Here is a 19,638-nt window from a genome sequence, read left to right as displayed (position 1 = left end):
ATACAAACCGTTTTGCGTTTGGTTTAAAGCATTGGTCAGTGCAGTTGGAGACTTGTCTCGTAAAGCAGGGAGAATAGTGTGTGGTTATTACCCTGATCATCTTATTACAAACGTACCACAGTGTTGCAAAGTGCAATAATGGACCCAGTTTGGTTATACAGTCAAAATTATCCTGCAATATTTCATTTGTTTTGTTAAATATTTCCTAAATGATGTTTAACAGAGCAAGGAATTTTTCACAGTATTTCCTATAATATTTTTTCTTCTGGAAAAAGTCTTATTTGTATTATTTCGGCTAGAATAAAAGCAGTTTAAGGTCAATATTTTAAGGTCAATATTATTAGCCCCCCTATTATTAGAACAAACCACTGACTTGCCTAATGACCCTCCAACGTTGTGTAGTTTTTGGTCAAAATCAAGAAAGAGCGCAATAAAAAGTGGGCTGAACTACCGTGATGCATTAACTTATTTATTCTGGCCCACTTTCTGTGATTGTGTGTGTGCGCACAAACACAAACTCACGTCCTACAGTCTTCCAGTAGCTATAATATGTAAAGGGAGACACACAAAATAAACAATACACTGAAGACAACATTAAGACAATTAAACACACTCAGCTGTCAAAACAATAGATATAAATAACTTATCGCTTCCATTTGCACATTAGGAATAATGTTTCTGAACACTGAATCTTGAACAATATTAAGCAAAACTACAATATCACTTCTGGCGTCCAGATGAAGACCCTCTTCTATCATAAGCATCTGAAAGATCAACAAGCACTCGTTAAACAATCTAATAGATGGAAAGGGATTGGTGTATGGCTTCATATTAAACAGTGGGACAGAAGGTGACCAATTAACAGTGCATGTATGGGTGTGTGACCATCCCAAGCACAGCCAATGGAGGAATCAACAAACAAAAATGCTGGTCTTACTTAGTTTTTTTTTGTACAATTATCTAAAAACTCTTAAATCAAGAAGCATTTTGTGGAATAGTACAAAATATTGACTTGCTTTCAGAAATCTGAGGAGTCCAAATGAGGTGAATTTTCTTTAAAAGAAGCAAATCTGGCAACGGGGTGAGCAAAATAATCTTATTTCAAAGCTAAAACGGGACTATTTTGCATTAAAAGTTGAATTATCAGACTGAATATAATGCACTGTTTAACTATTTCTCCTATCAGAATGTTTATGGATGAAAAAAAAAAGACTTAATATTAAAATAATAAAGGTTTGACATTAAAATGTGCCCAGTTATTTTCTTTTCTGTTGCTATCTGACATATTTATCATGATTTACAGAAGGCGCCAATAAAAACAGACACTTTACGTGCATTAAATAGGTTTTTAGTGTATTGAGAAATACACTGTTGTAAATTTACGTTTATTTGAACAGAAACAAAAATAAAAATCCTCTTTTACAATGTTTACGGTTCAGAAAAGCGAGGTTATATATTAAAATAATAAAGGTTTGACATTAGTTTTCATTTCAGTTTCTTTTCTATAGCTTCCTGGCATATTTACCACGATTTACAGAAGGCAACAACATAAATAAAGACACTTGGATTCAATATGATTTCTGTGTATTAAATTCGCTGTTGTAGATTTAAGTTGATGTGAACAGAAAAATAATAAATGTGAACGTTTATTCTTTAAAAAAACACAATTAAATATTGTCTTGTTTTCAGAAATGAGGAGTCCAAATGAAGTGTTTTTCTTTAAAACAAGCAAATCTGGCAACGGTGTAAGCAAAATAATCTTATTTCAAAGCAAAAACAGGGCTATTTTGCATTAAAAGTTGAATTATCTGACTGAAAACGCACATTTATTACTATTTCACTGTTCAGAATGTTTATGGTTAAAAAAAGCAAGATTAATTATTAAAATAATAAAGGTTTGACATAAGTTAATTTCTTTTCTGTTGCTATCTGACATATTTACCACGATTTACAGAAGGCAACAACATAAATAAACACTTTACTTGCATTAAATATGTTTTTTAGTGCATTAACAAATACACTGTTGTAAATTTAAGTTTGTGAACAGAAAAATAATAAAAATCACCGTTCAGAATGTTTATGGTTAAAAAAAAAAAAGCAAGATTAAATATTGTCTTGTTTTCAGAAATGAGGAGTCCAAATGAAGTGTTTTTCTTTAAAACAAGCAAATCTGGCAACGGTGTAAGCAAAATAATCTTATTTCAAAGCAAAAACAGGGCTATTTTGCATTAAAAGTTGAATTATCTGACTGAAAACGCACATTTATTACTATTTCACTGTTCAGAATGTTTATGGTTAAAAAAAGCAAGATTAATTATTAAAATAATAAAGGTTTGACATAAGTTAATTTCTTTTCTGTTGCTATCTGACATATTTACCACGATTTACAGAAGGCAACAACATAAATAAACACTTTACTTGCATTAAATATGTTTTTTAGTGCATTAACAAATACACTGTTGTAAATTTAAGTTTGTGAACAGAAAAATAATAAAAATCACCGTTCAGAATGTTTATGGTTTAAAAAAAAAAGCAAGATTAAATATTGTCTTGTTTTCAGAAATGAGGAGTCCAAATGAAGTCCGTTTTTCTTTAAAACAAGCAAATCTGGCAACGGTGTAAGCAAAATAATCTTATTTCAAAGCAAAAACAGGACTATTTTGCATTAAAAGTTTAATTATCTGACTGAAAATAATGCACATTTATTACTATTTCACTGTTTAGAATGTTTATGGTTTAAAAAAAAGCAAGATTAAATATTGTCTTGTTTTCAGAAATGAGGAGTCCAAATGAAGTGTTTTTCTTTAAAACAAGCAAATCTGGCAACGGTGTAAGCTAAATAATCTTATTTCAAAACATGACTATTTTGTATTAAAAGTTGAATTATCTGACTGAAAATAATGCACATTTATTACTATTTCACTGTTCAGAATGTTTAAGGTTCAAAAAAAGCATGATTAATTATTAAAATAATAAAGGTTTGACATTAGAATGTGCCCAGTTAGTTTATTTTCTGTAGCTATCTGACATATTTATCATGATTTACAGAAGGCGCCAACATACTTGCATTAAATATGGTTTCAGTGTATTAAAAATACGCTGTTGTAAATTTGAGTTGATGTAAACAAAGAAAAATGTAAAAAAATAAAATAAATCACAGTTCAGAATGTTTATGGTTCAAAAAAGCGAGATTAAATATTAAAGTAATAAAGGTTTAGAATGTGCCCAGTTAATTTCTTTTCTATCGCTATCTGACATATTTATCATGCATTACAGAACGCACCAACATAAAGATACTTGCATTAAATATGTTTTCAGTGTATAAAAATAATTCACTGTTGTAAATTTAAGTTGATGTGAACAAAGAAAATAAAAATCACCGTTCAGAATGTTTATGGTTTAAAAAAAAGCAAGATTAAATATTGTCTTGTTTTCAGAAATGAGGAGTCCAAATGAAGTGTTTTTCTTTAAAACAAGCAAATCTGGCAACGGGGTGAGCAAAATAATCTTATTTCAAAGCAAAAACAGGACTATTTAGCATTAAAAGTTGAATTATCTGACTGTAAATAATGCACAGTTATTACCATTTCCTCATTCAGAATGTTTCTGATTAAAAAGGTGAGATGAAATATTAAAATAATAAAGGTTTGTAGTTTTATTTCCATTTCTATAGCTATCTGACATGTTTACCATGATGGAAATCAGAAATCTCCAATATAAATAAACGTTTGCATGCATTAAATATGCTTTCTATGTATTGATAAATTCACTGCTGTAAATTAAAGTTGATGTGAATAAATTAAAAACTAATTTTGACCCTTCTTACAAATCTTGATTCGCTAAAAGAACGAAAGTTGAGCTTTGAAACCAAAATAATCCAATTGTGCATTAGTTTAATTAGCATCTTTGAATGGAAACATGGCTAAAAAGGATTATTTTGCTTGTTTTAAGGGAAAAACTCACTCAATTTTGACTCATTATTGCTGAAAACCAAACAATATTTAATGCATGTCAAGAAAATGCTTCTTGATTAAAGAATTTTTTGATATTTAGACCAGAAACTAGACCAAAACTAAGTAAGAAACACATATTTTTGCAGTGCATTCAGTCACATTCTACTGTTAGCTATTTCCAGTACAATTCACCTATAGAGTTATGGTTAGGGACACGGTTTTTTTCTCTCTCTCTTTCTCTCTAATTGCAAACACAAATACCAAAACACATTTCTAACATATCCGACAATCACTAAACATGTTTTCTGATAGAGATCAATCATAACTCTATAGGTAGATTGCTATAAAAAACAACATTCAATGGTAATATCCGTTAAATAACTGACTTCAATTCCTGCATAGAGGTATACGTTAAGCAGATAATCCTCAACAATCATAAAAAGCTCAAATAATAAATGTATATATATATATATTCTTAATTTGCCAGAACAGTGTTTCACAAACAGGATTATAAAACTGAATAATATAAACAACATTTTTCATCAGTGGTAGATATAGATATGTACAGAGCAGGGGGAAAACTAACAAACAAACAAAAAAAAAACAATAGTTCACACCATGCCAACTGAAGAAATGAAAACTGCATCATGCTACAAGCCAAGAGAGATTTAGGAGAGAGAGAGAGAGAGAGAGAGAGAGAGAGAGAGACTGAGTGAGAGAAAGAGAGAGAGAGAGAGAGTGAGGGAGAGAGTGAGTGAGTGAGTGTGTGGTTAGTGCTTTCCGGGGTCAACATTCTGACGCTCCCTTTTGCCAAATCCAGTTGCTCCCATTTCTGCAAACACACAAGAAACAAGTTAAGAATCAGCACTTACTTCGCAAACTCAACCCAAATATTCCAGAATATTGTTTATAAAATGTAATAAAGAGATAGAAACTCTACGGCCCCTGGTGCAAGACGTGTGTGGCGTGATTTGTTGCTGTTTTCAGAGCAGCGCAACAGTAATTTTCACATGTTGCACCATGTTGTTTAAATAGCAAATCCATTTGCGCCACTTTGTGGACTCATTAGTGTGCTGGACTAAAATAGAGGTGTGTTAAGGCGCATTGTTGGCACGTTGCTATTTTAAGGAACTGAAATAGACAGCATTATTGACCAACTAAAAGCTGCTCTAAAGTCCAGTGCAGAGCGTGTTAGTTATGCACCTATGAGAATTCAAACACCTACACATTGCTGATTACACACAGGATGTACAGCAACACACAAATATTTTTACATATGAAAACAATAAAGGATTACAAAACTGATTATTTTCTGCATTAATATAAAAACCTCTGCCTCCATGCCTCATCTCAGGGGGCTTTTTCAGTTTATTCATGATAATCTGCATTAGTGTAATGTTATTATTATTAGCAGTATTATTTATTATCTGCATATTCACATTTGTTTTAATAAAAACTAGTTTAGATTTGTCCACCTGTGGGGTTTTGGAGACGTCTGCATCACCTTATGGGGCACACACAGTACATTTTCCTGAGTAAAATTTACTCAAATTAAAGAAAATGTTACTCTCTAAAACAGGGGTCACCAATCTCAGTCCTGGAGGGCCGGTGTCCCTGCAGGTTTTAGCTCCAACTTGCCTTAACACACCTGGGTGGGTGTTTCAAGTATACCTAGTAAGACCTTGATTAGCTCATTCAGGTGCGTTTGATTAGGGTTGGAGCTCAAATCTGCAGGACACCGGCCCTCCAGGAACAAGTTTGGTGACCCCTGCTCTAAAAGATAACATTTGGTCCCTCTCTAGAGAGTAAAACTTGCTCTTTTAATAGAGTCATTTTTTCAGAGGTAATTTGACTCTATTTTGAGCAAATATTTTACTCTTTCATTACATATTTGACTCTATTTTGTGTCTTTTGACATTTACTCTCATACTATTTTACTCCATTGAGAGCTATAAGAATTTGACTCTGCTCATTTTTTAACTCTGTTCAGAGGAACTACAAATTTACTCTGCCACTATTTTACTCCATTGAGAGCTGATAGAAATTGACTCTGCTATTTTTTTAAACTCTGTTCAGAGGAACTTTAGATGTACTCTGCCAAAATACATACTCAGTTGATAGCAATAAGAAATTGACTCCATGGTTTCGGCTACATTCATTCTTCCATGGCGGGGCGCCACGCCAAAATTGATCCCGCCACGGCTACATTACAGCTTCTCATTCAACACATTCAGTCATGTTTTTTTTTTAATGGCAGGTGATAGTTGCACCAAAGTGTATTAAAAGGTAAGTGAATTATAACAGCGCGAACTTTATATGCTGGCTGACTGACAGGTGTGCGATGCGTGAGGCCAGCAAACACGACGTACAGCTGTTTCACTTTACTTCAGGATGCATTAATATCGCTCTGTAGGTCTATTGGAGACATTCATAAATATTCCTAGCAAATCTAATAAATGTTGGAGACATACTCGTTACATTGACGCACTAAATCACACTTCAGCAGCGTTTATTTGAGAGCGCACAAGAAGATCTGCGCTTGAGCAGTGTATATTTGAGGGGGCGTGAATGAAGTTTTGTGCACGAGCAGAGGAAATTGGCGCGCAGGCAGACCTGCGCAGATCGATCGAAATCTGCCTTAAAGCGGTGCATGCTTGATAGAAATTTTGTCCGGTTTGATGCTGCGCCGACGCCACGTGACTGTCACATGTGGCATTAAAGTACCATGACAGCGCTCTCAGATCAGACAACTGATTTAGGCCCTGCAGCATCTGAAGAGCGACTGCACGAGCTCTGATGACGACACCGATATTACACGATTGGCCGAGTTCACCTCATTACAACAACCACGTGTGTTTTTGGTTTATTATTAGACAAATTCCGATTCAAAAGTTTCAAAACAAACAATGAACTTTTTATACCTGCTCTCTCCGGTACACATCATGATTATTAAAAGACTACACATATTTTACTGCAGTAATCATGTTTTGTTAAATAATCTGGTTATAAAGTCTGGCTTGCTTGCACAGGTTTATTTTCAACCTTTTTTATACAGACTATTTACTACATTTAGCTTCATGAACAACTTAAATGACATATTTTAGTAAATAACCTAAATATTAACCCAAATAAGTCTTACAGACTTAAAACAAAATAATTATAATCATTGATGCTGCCACCCTAAATGTTTCTTAACAAATAATGCTCGTAAGCTATTACACAAATGCGAATGCGATCTTGTAATACTGCGCTCACGGCATTTGTCATTGAAATAACGCCACAGGTAGTTGGTAGATCTGTGTAAAAAAGGCCTGCCGCCACAGCTGGAAAAAATACTAGAGGAAACACTGGACTCTGCTACTATTTACCTTACAAAAGAGTTGTTTATCATCAAATATAAGTAAACTATAAAAAATAATTAACTCTATATAGAAATGCTCTTTTAAATGTTCACATTTTACCTGTCAAAAACCCTTAAAATAAACTTGAATTTCAGAAAATACAATCTGAACAGTTTACTCATGTTGCACCATTTTATTTTCAGGATCTTTTATTTTACTGCAGTAATCATGTTTTGTTAAATCATCTGGTTATAAAGTCTGGCTTGTCTGCACAGGTTTATTTTCAACCTTTTTTATACAGACTATTTACTACATTTAGCTTTATGAACAATTTAAATGATATATTTTAGTAAATAACCTAAATATTAACCCAAATAAGTCTTTCAGACTTAAAATAAAATCATTATAATCATTGATGCTGCCACCCTAAATGTTTCTTAACAAATTAAGTTAAAGAACAATTTTATTAAATAATTATAAAATGATTTTTAGGATTCTACAATATCTATATATATATATATATATATATATATATATATATATATATATATATATATATATATATATATAAAATTTTCTGTCTGGCCGTTTATACCTGCTCTTTCTGGGAAACGTCTACTGAAAGTGGAGCTCACTTGTGTTTACAATCTAAACAGTTTACTCATGTTGCACCATTTTATTTTCAGGATCTTTAATATTACACAAGTGTTGATCTTCTGTTTATTTCATGCGAAACTTAACAATAGTTTGTCATTGGAAAAATACTGAAAGCCCTCCGTTTAAACAAAGCTTGCTTACCTGCTGTTTCTGGCGGGGCTCTAGCTGTGTCTGCTTGTCCTCTTGAACCACGTGGTTGTGGGAAAGACGACTGCCAGGGAAAACCCTGAACACACACACACACACACACACACACACACACACACACACACACACACACAGCAAAGCTAAGTTCGCTATCCTTACAAACATACACACTGAGAGAGCAACAGTTTCGATCTATGTTCACTTCTGCACACTGAAGCCTCTTGTAAAACCCTGTTTGTATAAATCATGACAGTCACGTATTGTTTTGTTTTTTCCCACCACATGTGGTTTACCGCTTGAAGGTGCTGGAATTATATATTTGGGTCAGTTTACAGGATATTAAGGAAGCAAATTGATCAGTAAATTTTTTTATCAGCATTAAAAAGTGCAGAAATAAAAGCCAAATCATAAAAAATATACTATGTTGAGTCCTGCTGATTTAAATTAGGGTTATTTTTAGTGAACTAAAATGAAAGCAATGTATGTTGTTTAAAATAAAAGAATCGAATATACAGAGCATGAAAATATATGAAAACTTTCAATAAATGCAAAATATGAAAATCTAAACTAATTTAAATAAGTTACTCAATTCTAAAACAAAAATCAATACTTCAAGGTCAAGAATAAATCTAATTAATTAGAATTATTATTGCAATATTTGTTTAGTTTTATTATTTTAATATTTCATTCACTTATTCATTTTATTTTCGGCTTAGTCCTTTAATAATCAGGGGTCGCCACAGCAGAATGAACCACCAACTTTCATTCATTCATTTTCTTTTTGGCTTAGTCCCTTTATTAATCTGGGGGTTGCCACAGTGCAATGAACCGCCACCTTATCCAGCACATGTTTTACACAGCAGATGCCCTTCCAGCTGCGACCCATCACTGGGAAACATCCATACATACTTGTACACTACGGACATTTTAGCCTACCCGATTCACATGTACCACATGTCTTTGGACTTGTGGGGGAAACCAGGAGAAAACCCACGCCAACACGGTGAGAACATGCAAACTCCACACAGAAATGATAACTGACCCAGCAGAAGCTTGAACCAGCGACCTTCTTGCTGTGAGGCGAACATGCTACCCACTGGGCCACTGTGTAGCCCACTAACCGAGTGGTTAGAAATATTATATTACGGTGTCAGTAGCCTAGTGGTTAAGTGCGCCGACATATAGCACTAGGTGCTCACGGCGACCCGAGTTCGATTCCCAGCTCGAGGTCCTTTGCCGACCCTTCCCCTCTTTCTGCTCCCAATACTTTCCTGTCTGTAACCTCCACTGTCCTATCTCAATAAAGGTGAAAAACCCTAAAAAATAATAATAAAAAAAAGAAATAATATATTTAATAATATATTTGTATTATAATATAAATAATAAATATTTTAATTTAATTTGAAATTAATATTAAAGGGACGGTTCACCCAAAAAAGAAAAAGTACTCACTATTTACTCTCCCTCAAGTGATTATAAACCTTTATGAGTTCCTTTCATCTGTTGAACAGAAAAGAAGATATTTTGAAGAATGCTGAAAACCTGTAACCATTGACTTCAAAAGCATGAAAACAAATACTATGGAGGTCAATGGTTACAGATTTTCAGCATTCTTCAAAATATCTTAACTCAAACAGGTTTGGATCAAGTGAGTAAATGATGACAGAATATTCATTTTTGGGTGAACTATCCCTTTAAAATAAGTGATTTTGGTGTGGAATGGGAAATAGATTAATAACAGAAGACAGAAACTCAAACAGGTTTGGATCAAGTGAGTAAATGATGACAGAATATTCATTTTTGGGTGAACTATCCCTTTAAAATCACTTTTTTTGGTGTGAAATGGGAAACGGATTAAAAACAGAAGACAGAAACTCAAACAGGTTTGGATCAAGTGATTTAACAACTGAATTTGTTTATTTTTGGGTGAACTATCCCTTTAAAATAAGTGTTTTTGGTGTGGAATGAGAAATGGATTAAAAACAGAAGACAGAAACTCAAACAGGTTTGGATCAAGTGAGTACATGATGACAGAATATTCATTTTTGGGTGAACTATCCCTTTAAAAGAAGTGTTTATGGTGTGGAATGGGAAATTAAAGATGCGTATTATAATCATCATGATAGACTCACAGGATTGACGGGTTGGAAGTCTCTGCCGGGTGCTGTGCTGATGTTAGGCATGCGGGGTGGGAAGTGAATAGGCCACCCCTCCAGACCCTGATGGCCCACCTGCACAAATGGCCCACAGTATGGAGGACTCATCGGGCCATTGGGGGCATTAGATGTAGGGTCAGACGTCCTCCTTTCCTGTTGTCCCTCCAAAACATCCCAAAACAAAAATCTCCATAAGCTCCCACTGTCTTTAGATCAGACAGCCAACTACATCATTGCTTGTAATCTGTCAGATGTGTGATGACGAGGTAATTATGCTTTACAGTATTATTTTAGTAGTAAAATATTAACGTCTCGGACGCTGAAGATTTTCTTTCACATTTTTCTTTGTTGGCATTAGGTTACAGATTTTTGTTGTTGTTACTCAGACATTATCTATAACAATTGTTACTAAAGCAGGTTACATTCATTTACATTTGTCCAACGAATGCACATGCTTCAGAAACAATGACCCGAGTAAGAAACTAATAGTTAAATACGCTATGTATGAAATATGATGTCATTACTTTGTTATGATAGAGAGGTATAAGTGTATTTTTTGTATGAATATTTTCCGGTTGGCCATTTCACTTGTTTTGTTGCGAATACCTGGCATCCCTGTGTGAATCTGTTCATTTCTACCACAAGGTGGTGCTGTTGAGGCACATTTGAGTTACCTGTTTATGCTGCATCTGCAGTCTCTCCAGTTTACACCTCTCAGCTCGCTCTCGCTGACACTCATTCTGTGCTTGATGAAGCTGAGAAACACACACACACACTGAATTCAGTACTCGGGTCTCATGATGAACTCAATTTAATCATAAGGCACTTCATCTATGTTAAGCTGTTTTGACACAATCTACATACATCAGCACTTTAGAAATAAAGATGAACTGAATTGAAGTGTGCTGACCTGATTGGTCAGATTGGTCATTTGACCCTGCAGCCGCTCCACCTGCCGCCTCAAGTCTTCTTTCTCTTCATTCATACGCTCTCGATCGCTTCTTTCCTTCCTGAAGTCCTCCTCGAAGATCTTCACCTGAGAAACACACAGGTGTGATCGCCAAGGTTATTACTGTTTAGCATTTTGAAAATGGCTTTCATTTCAGTACTATTTTTTTTATTTGCTGCACATTTCAGTTTAGTTTTAGTTTGCTTCATTATTGATTTTATTTATTTATTTATTTTTATTTTGTGAACACACTTCTATTTAGTTTTTCTATATTTAGCTTCAGTTTTAGTAACTGTAGTATAGCAGAGTTAACAGAACACGTTGAGTGTTGACTAAAGTAAAGTTCAGTGCTTGCACAGTTTACATTAACTCTTGTGTAAAACTCGTAGTAATAATTTTCTTTTATTTAATTGCTTGAACAAATATTGATTGAGTGTTGTCACGATACTGGATTTCAGTACCAATCAATACTGAAATCTTTAAAACGTCCATTTCCTGCGAACATTTGAACACTGTTGAGCACCTTCCTAAACAGCGCTGATTTGCCATTGTGTTCATGTGCTCAACAGAAATGACTGTGATTGGCTGTGAAGATCAACGGTTCACCAAACTCACCGCGGTTTACGGAGTGTAAACACAGATAGAGCATTTTAAAGTCATGTTGATCAGCTGTTTTGTCTATAAGCTGACATACGAGCGATCTGCTGATGAATCACAGCTTTAAAATGCTCCAGTGTTCCTGTATCTGTGGTTACACTCAGTAAACAGTGGTGAGTTCGGTGAACTGATGACCTTCACAGCCAATCACAGTAATTTCTGTTGAGCACATGAACACAATGGAAAATCAGTGCTTAAATATTAGCAGGAAATGGAGGCTTTTAAAATTTCAGTATTGATTGGTACCGAATTCCAGTATCGTGACAAGCCTACGCTGAAACCAAAATTATATAATGGCCTGTTTCCAGAGTGGTATGGTACAGTACTGTACGGTTTTATAGCCGTTTCCACTGTCAAAAGGCGTACCGAACCGAACCACTTTTTTGGCACACTATCGAATATTTTTGACAAATTAAGAAACTTATTTTTGGTTTATTTAGAAAACTTGTTTCTGAATATAATCCTGCTCTTGACTGATGGGTTTGTGTGTAAAAGCGCATCTACTGGTGTTTCTTTAAACAGCCGCAGCTCAGATTTTCCACAACAGAATGAGTGCTTGTTAATTCTGAAACTCTTATTTTGTTAATTATTATTATTTTTAATTATGATTATTATTATTTAATATGGGCGATGCAGTGGCGCAGTAGGTAATGCTGTCGCCTCACAGCAAGAAGGTCGCTGGTTCGAGCCTCGGCTGGATCAGTTGGCGTTTCTGTGTGGAGTTTGCAAGCCATAGAAGAAACATTTTTGGTTCATCAAAGAACCTTTCAGTGAACATTTCTCAGTAGAAACATTTTTTCTTAGTGTAAAAAAGATTTTTCAGATCCGAATGAGATTTTTGAAATGATTATTATTTTATTTCAGTTAGTTATTCAGTGACTATTATAGGTTTTCATTTATTGTGAATATATATTTTATTTCAGTCAACAAAAAAACACCTTGATTGTATTTTAAAATGTAAAACTGTTGGTGAATATTACACCATGTTTATTAATATTAAAACATGGTACATGTTTTTTTATTAATTAATATTATTATTATTACTACACGAGAACTGAGTAAAAAGACAAATTTCCTGCAAAGGACAATAAAGTATACCTCAACTCAACCTAAAAATGTTTTTGACCAATAGTTTTAGCTTTAAATGTACTAAAATAACCCTGGTGGATCTCTGCAGACGCTGCTGTAGTTCAGCAAACTGAGCTCTTTATGACTCAGTGGAAGATCAACACTCATTTCTTAAGAAGCAGCTTTGATAAATGAGGCGAGAAGTCTAAGTATCAATTCAGTGAGTAAAGCCTCGACTACTCGAGATCCTCTGATCAAATCTGACGCAATGAGAAGACTTGAGTGTCCTGAAAAGCTCATTCACTATTTGAGTACATCTGACCACAGTGTATATAAACAGTGGCCCCTAGAGCATTTGGGTTAGGGTTATGCATGGTAAAGTAATGAACTATACACACTCAAATGACTGCGAGTAGTTTTTCTCAGGAAGTAGATTAAAAATGTGTGCTTTTTATTATTAAAGACAGTTTTTTGGAGATGCCTGGTGCCCTTTTAATGTTTTTAATATTAATAATTTAGATAAACTTGATGAGATAATAGAAGAAATGTAGGTGAAAATGGTGGATATGTTTTGTAATCTTTATATATTTATTTATTTTCATTGTATAGTTTTTATGTGCATATGTGCGTCTACATGGATACTTGTGTAAATGCACAGTAGGTATTCATTGGCTTTTAATTTGTTTTTATTTTCTTTGCTATTTTTAGTAACGCTTTACTAGAGGGGGTGTTCATTAGACGGTCAGACTGTTACCGAATGGGCAACTTTACATGGAAATAGGAAAAATAACAACCCGTTTAAGATGATTTAAGTCCTAAAATACAATATTTCAGTGAATTTAAGACTTTTCAAGACCCTGTGGACACCCTGGGTTCGTTCTGCTGTGGCAACCCCTGATAAATAAAGGACTAAGCCGAAGAAAAGTGAGTGAGAAAAACTAGAATTTCATAGGATGTCCTAATATTCTGTTTACATCACTGTGCACTAGGAAGTCTCCATGTGTTTTATACCTGCTCCTTCAGTACAGCGATCTGTGTGTGCAGCTCCTGCTGTCTCAGGTTGGCAACACCTTCTCCCAGATTTATTCCTGGCTGTGTGGACGAGGGAGAGTGCAGGTTCAAAGCTTCCTCTAATGCCTATTAAAAAAAATAGCACAATCAGAACGTTTGCATCTTTCAGCACAGTAATTGATAATCATAAGAAACACCTCTTGTGCACCAAACCAGCATATAAGAATGAGAAGTGTTCCTTAATGCAACAAGGAAATAATGGCCTGTTTTCACTGAGCAGTATGGCGGCAATTGATTCTTTCAGCAACCCAAAACACGAATAAACAGCAATCCTGAACTATTATCATTACTTTTGTGCTTTTACGAACTCAGAATTACTTTTTAACAAGAGGTTACATTGGTTTGTGAATAATAGAGATACTAATTAGAAGTTTGCACAGACTATATTTGATTCATATTGTTTTTGAACCCAAATATAAGGCCTAAATGTACATTTTAGGTCAGTTTTCAGTAGCTTTATATAGTTGCAGACATTACAGTACGCTATTACCGGCCAACACTTCCGTTTTTCCCGGGAGTCTCCCGTATTTCAGACCATATCCCGCCACCCACCTATTCTGTTATTTCTCCCGGAAAACTCCCATAATTTCATCCCCCAACCCCCCGATCATCAGTTTTTTGGAACAGTCTGTAACACCCTCAGATCGCCAACGCAGCGGCCGCTCGAAACCCAGTGCATAGTAGATGCATAGTGCATTTACGCTGCATAGCAAAGTAACCCAGTTCTCAAATGTGTTATTCAGACACCTCACCCTCGACACCTACATCCTCCTGGAATTTTCAGAGACAAATGTTGGCAGGTTCATAGACAGGTTAGTAATTATCATATAGAGCATCTGTTTGCGATAAGTGCTTCTCATATGATACAGTTGAGGTCAGAATTATTAACATATGTTGTTGTTTGTTTTACCCAGACATTTAAAAGCCAGTTTTAGAGCAGTAATCACAATACCGTGAAAGCATGACATTTTTATCAATGATTATCATAATATCAGAATGTTAAACCAGACCATGCCTATGTAATTTTGCATTCATGCATGAGTGTTCTGTGACTGACCCTGTTGAGCCGCTGGATCTCCTTCTCTTGATATTCTCTTTGTTTAGTAAGTGGCAGCAACTGGTCCTGCAGGTAACGCACTTTTTGTTTTAGCTCACACGTCTCTGAGGTGAGGCACTCCTTCTCGCCCTATGAAAACACACATACAGGAATATAAGGGTGGGCCAAAACGAAGTCACATGTACACTGAAATAACATCAGGGACGTGTATTCACAGACAATAGAACAAAAAATGGTAAGACTTTAGTTTAAGTACAACTTCTCAATATTAACTTGTTTTACGCAGCGGATGCCATTCCAGCCGCAACCCATCACTGGGAAACATCCATACACTCTTGCATTAACAAACTTACACTACGGCTAATTTAGCTTACCCATTTCACCTGTAGCACATGTCTTTGGACTGTGGGGGAAACCTGAGCACCCAGAGGAAACCCACGTCAACCCGGGGGAGAACATGCAAACTCCACACAGAAACGCCAACTGACCGAGCCGGCCTCGAACCAGAGACCTTCTTGCTGTGAGGCGATCGTGCTACCCACTGCGCCACCGTGATGTCATTAATCATATTGTAAATTCATTCATTCATTCATTCATTCATTCGTTCGTTCGTTCGTTCGTTCATTCGTTCATTCATTCATTCATTCATTTTCTTTTCGGCTTAGTCCCTTTATTAATCAGGGGTCGCCACAGCAGAATGATTGCAGAATGAGCATTTGTAATATAAATCTTTGTTTTGTTTTTTGTTATATACAGGACTTGACATTAACTTTTTTGATCACCAGCCACTATGGCTAGAAGTTTTCTAACATTACTAGCCACTCGCCATGTTCACTAGCCACAAGTTTATTGTTGGAAAAATATATTTTATACACATAAATATGACTTTGACATGCTAAAATTACTTGATTTAGATTTTGTGTTATCTCCACATGCCTCCTCATTCATTTAACTCATTGTGTGTCGTGTATGAGCTCAATGATCATGAGCAAATGGGTCATGGTTTCATAGTGTCACAATTAGCTTTCATTTTGTATAATTTTTAGTGCTCAAAATGAAGGATTTATCTCTGACCACACCAAACATAAACAATTAACTATTTCTTAGCCACAAATTTTAAATGTGTCAAAACAAGCTAAATATAGCTGTATACTATACTTTTATTTAACAAAACATATGCACAGTAATCTGTCCTGGCTAAAGGTCCCAGATCACCAGTTAACTACACATAAATGGGGAGTTAATCTCATATTAAAGCAATGTTATTGTAAAAAATTATAATTAAACCATATTAACACAAAAGAAAGCAGGTAAAAAACACACCGTGTGTGATAATGAAAGGATGATCACACACACATGGTTAATCGATTACATCAGTTGTGTTTTTTTTATACACAGTTGCTTCACGCAAGGAAACGGGAGCGCGCACACGTTTTAAACAGTAGCGCGCATCACCTCAGCTGTTGATTATCCGCTCATTCGGCATTCACCTGCTTTCTATTGCTCGTGCGAAGTTGTGAACGCAATTATTTTTGTCAGTCGTGTTGCTTCTCAATTCTAAGATCGCCTTTGCATGCATATTGGACCATCCTTATTGTCGAACCCTGCTTTTCAGAATTATTATCTGGGAAAATTATTTTCAACCAACCAAAATGGCTAGTGGAAGTGTCTGTCTTACCCGCCACCGCTGAAATCTACCTGCATTTGGCGGGTAGATAAAAATAATAATAATAAAAAAAGATTTTTTTTTTAATCTTCACCCATTTTCGCTTAAATACTATTTATTTTATATTTTGTTACAATATAGGTTTGTTTTTAAAATAAGAAAATAAGTTTGGTTGTACTACTCAGACAACTTATCAAAAATATAAAAAATATATTTGTCAAAATATAGACAAAATACTAAAACCAACTTCGCAAAACAACTGTGATATGATCTTTTGCCCCTCTATCGTTACATTTGAGTGCTCAGAGATTTCTTTGTAGTTTATCTGTAACTATCTTAAGCATATTTAACAAAATGGAAATCATCACATGACACTGAATAATAAATAACGCAGTAAAATATGTATGGTATGCACCGGGGAAAAGCACAAACAATCAGTTAAAGCACTTGCCACATGACAGCCTTCCCACACAAAACTCATGCTGACCTTTAAAAAGTTCAATTCAAGTTTGATATCAATCAAACGCATTTTCTCTACTGTACGTGACATTAGAATCAGACACTACATTTCAGCCTGTGGTTTTGAGTCCGCTATGGAAAATCTGTGGTCTGCCACAGATGCGATTCAAGCTGACAAAACCTGTCTAATGCTGTCATTAACTCATAAATAACCTAAAAAGCATGATAAGTAGGCCGTGGATGTGAAAATGAAACCAGCCGTCACATGACAGTCTATTAAACTATAAAGCAGTTCATCTGAGACATGTCTGACTGTCCCCCGAGAGAAATAAAGGGAAACTCTTACTGTAGACTAAGAATGTCATAGGGTCATTTGGAGGAGTGTCTGGTGATTCCCAAACGAAAAACTGAAAGGGTAACACTGTTTAAGGTGTCCTTGTTACACTACTTTCTCACTAAAAGCTTACTATAGTAATTAGAATCAATAGGGAAGCAGCGATTCACTCAACTCAAACAAATTCTGAGAAGATTTAGATTTTCTCATGAATGATTTTCACATTTTTAACAAAATAAGACTGAAAAAAAATATATAGTAAATGAAAAGATGTTATTTTATTATACTATTGCTGCATGTTTCATTGCGAAATATCAAAATAAGACAAAGCTAAACTTATATTTTAAAAACAAACTAGGAATGCTCCGATCGATCGGCTGATAATGACATTTCACGACTCGATTGTTACTCGTCAATCTGGCCGATCTCATGAACCGATCGCAAGTGTTTGTTTACGAGTTTACACACAGAGGAAGACGCACATGCGCTCATCAGCAGTGCTACAACAAGTGCAGAGGTAAATGATGTGTGGGGGCGTGAGTGATCACTGTACTCACACCACAACAGCTAAAATATAGTTCATACAGTCTTTTGGTGGGACTTGTGCGAGTGAGGATCTCTTTGTTGCAAGTGCAACCATTGTATGTCCAGTGTTTTGAGCTGCTGTGATGCAAGAGCAGTGATCATAGCTATCCCCACTATCTAGTGTCTCATCCAAACGTAAGGCCTCTCCCGGAAGCTCTGCAATTCTCCCGCATAGGCCTCTTCATAGTGGTGCTGTGACGCCCGGGAATTAGATAAAGACCCGGGAAATCATGGCGACGAAAGTGAATGAGCAAGAGAACAGATCGCGAGAGGCACAGTGATGTTTTAAGAATTATATTTGTTAGGTTAAATGAATAATGCAGTAAAGAAAATCCCTGCTCCATCATCGAGCTGCTGTGTCTGCACTGAGCTGCGATTATACAGCAGCTATCAAGAGTTGGAGATGAGCAAATATTCTAATAGCCCTGCAAGAACTTAAAGTTCGGTCTTTTTGATAATTTTGTAAGTTCGGTAAAAGCTGGCTAGAAATATTAATGAAATAAATATTTTTTTTACTTATTTAATACTATAAGAGCTGCATGGTAGTGCAGTGGGCGGAACGTTTGCCTCACAGCAAGAAGGTCGCTGGTTCGAGCCTTGACTGGGTCAGTTGGCGTTTCTGTGTGGAGTTCTCCCAGTGTTGGCGTGGGTTTCCTCCGTGTGCTCCAGTTTCCCCCACAAGTCCAAAGACATGTGGTATAGGGTGAATTGGGTAAGTTAAATTGTCTGTAGTGTATGTGTGGGCGTAGTGAGGAACAACATCTGCAGCGCGAGGATAAAGAACGAGCCTCCTCTATTCAGCCCATTTACTTTCTTCTCACTTTACTTTTACTATATACTTTACTCCTTTACTTTCGTTGTTAAGGAAACGCTGTTGTTCACTCCACTGAACACATCCATTAGTCTACATATTTAACTTTGTATGTTAAGCGCAAAGATTTGTTTCAAAACTATTTCTAAATTCAGTACTGATTTCAGCAAACAAATAAATGAACAATAATAATGAAGTGTGGTCAAAAAACTTTTTTTATCCAAACACACGTCCTCTTCTTATGTCCCATAAGGTGATGCAGACGTCTCCAAAACCCCACAGGTGGACAAATCTAAACTTCTAACAATAACAACATTTTACTAATGCAGATTGTCATAAATAAACTGAAAAAAGCCCCCCGAGATGAGGCATGGAGGCAGTGGTTTTTATATTTATATAGATAATAATTTTTGTAACATTTTAATTATTTAATTGTTTTCATATGTAAAGATATGTGTATTAAGCAATGTTTAAGCATTTGAACCTGCATAGGCGCAGAACTAACGAGCTCTGCGCTGGACTTTAGAGAAGCTTTTAGTTGGTCAATGGACATGCAGCATTTTTAGATGAACACACAACTTTTTTTTTTAATTATCCGGATTAATGTTGACATAGCCATAAACATCGAGGTAGGTTACTTGATTAAATAGAGAAAAAGGACTGAACTTTAAAATCAGGATTAATTTCTCTCTACTTAAAAGCACTGATTAGGGGTTTCTGTCTGGAG

General features: G+C 35.4%; 1 protein-coding gene across 4 annotated transcripts in view; it reads right to left on the bottom strand.

Annotated features, from left to right (window-relative positions):
- Positions 1–456: 456 nt before the first annotated feature.
- Positions 457–19,638, bottom strand: part of tnip1 (TNFAIP3 interacting protein 1) — a 51,479-nt gene continuing 32,297 nt past the window's right edge. For 3 of the 4 annotated variants that reach the window (XM_056471769.1, XM_056471768.1, XM_056471770.1), the window contains exons 12-18: positions 15,057–15,185; positions 13,940–14,065; positions 11,165–11,290; positions 10,930–11,009; positions 10,231–10,420; positions 8,093–8,177; positions 457–4,785 (exon numbers count right to left, since the gene is read on the bottom strand). In XM_056471769.1, coding sequence (XP_056327744.1) covers positions 4,724–4,785; positions 8,093–8,177; positions 10,231–10,420; positions 10,930–11,009; positions 11,165–11,290; positions 13,940–14,065; positions 15,057–15,185 — 798 coding nt within the window. In that variant the 3' untranslated portion in view covers positions 457–4,723. Of the gene's footprint in view, positions 4,786–8,092; positions 8,178–10,230; positions 10,421–10,928; positions 11,010–11,164; positions 11,291–13,939; positions 14,066–15,056; positions 15,186–19,638 lie in introns of all 4 variants that reach the window. The other variant, XM_056471772.1, reaches the window with a different exon arrangement.

Source organism: Danio aesculapii, chromosome 14, assembly GCF_903798145.1.
Source record: "Danio aesculapii chromosome 14, fDanAes4.1, whole genome shotgun sequence".
Taxonomy (NCBI): Eukaryota; Metazoa; Chordata; class Actinopteri; order Cypriniformes; family Danionidae; genus Danio; species Danio aesculapii.
Note: the sequence above shows the minus strand (reverse complement) of the source record. Positions and strands in the feature narration are given on the sequence as shown.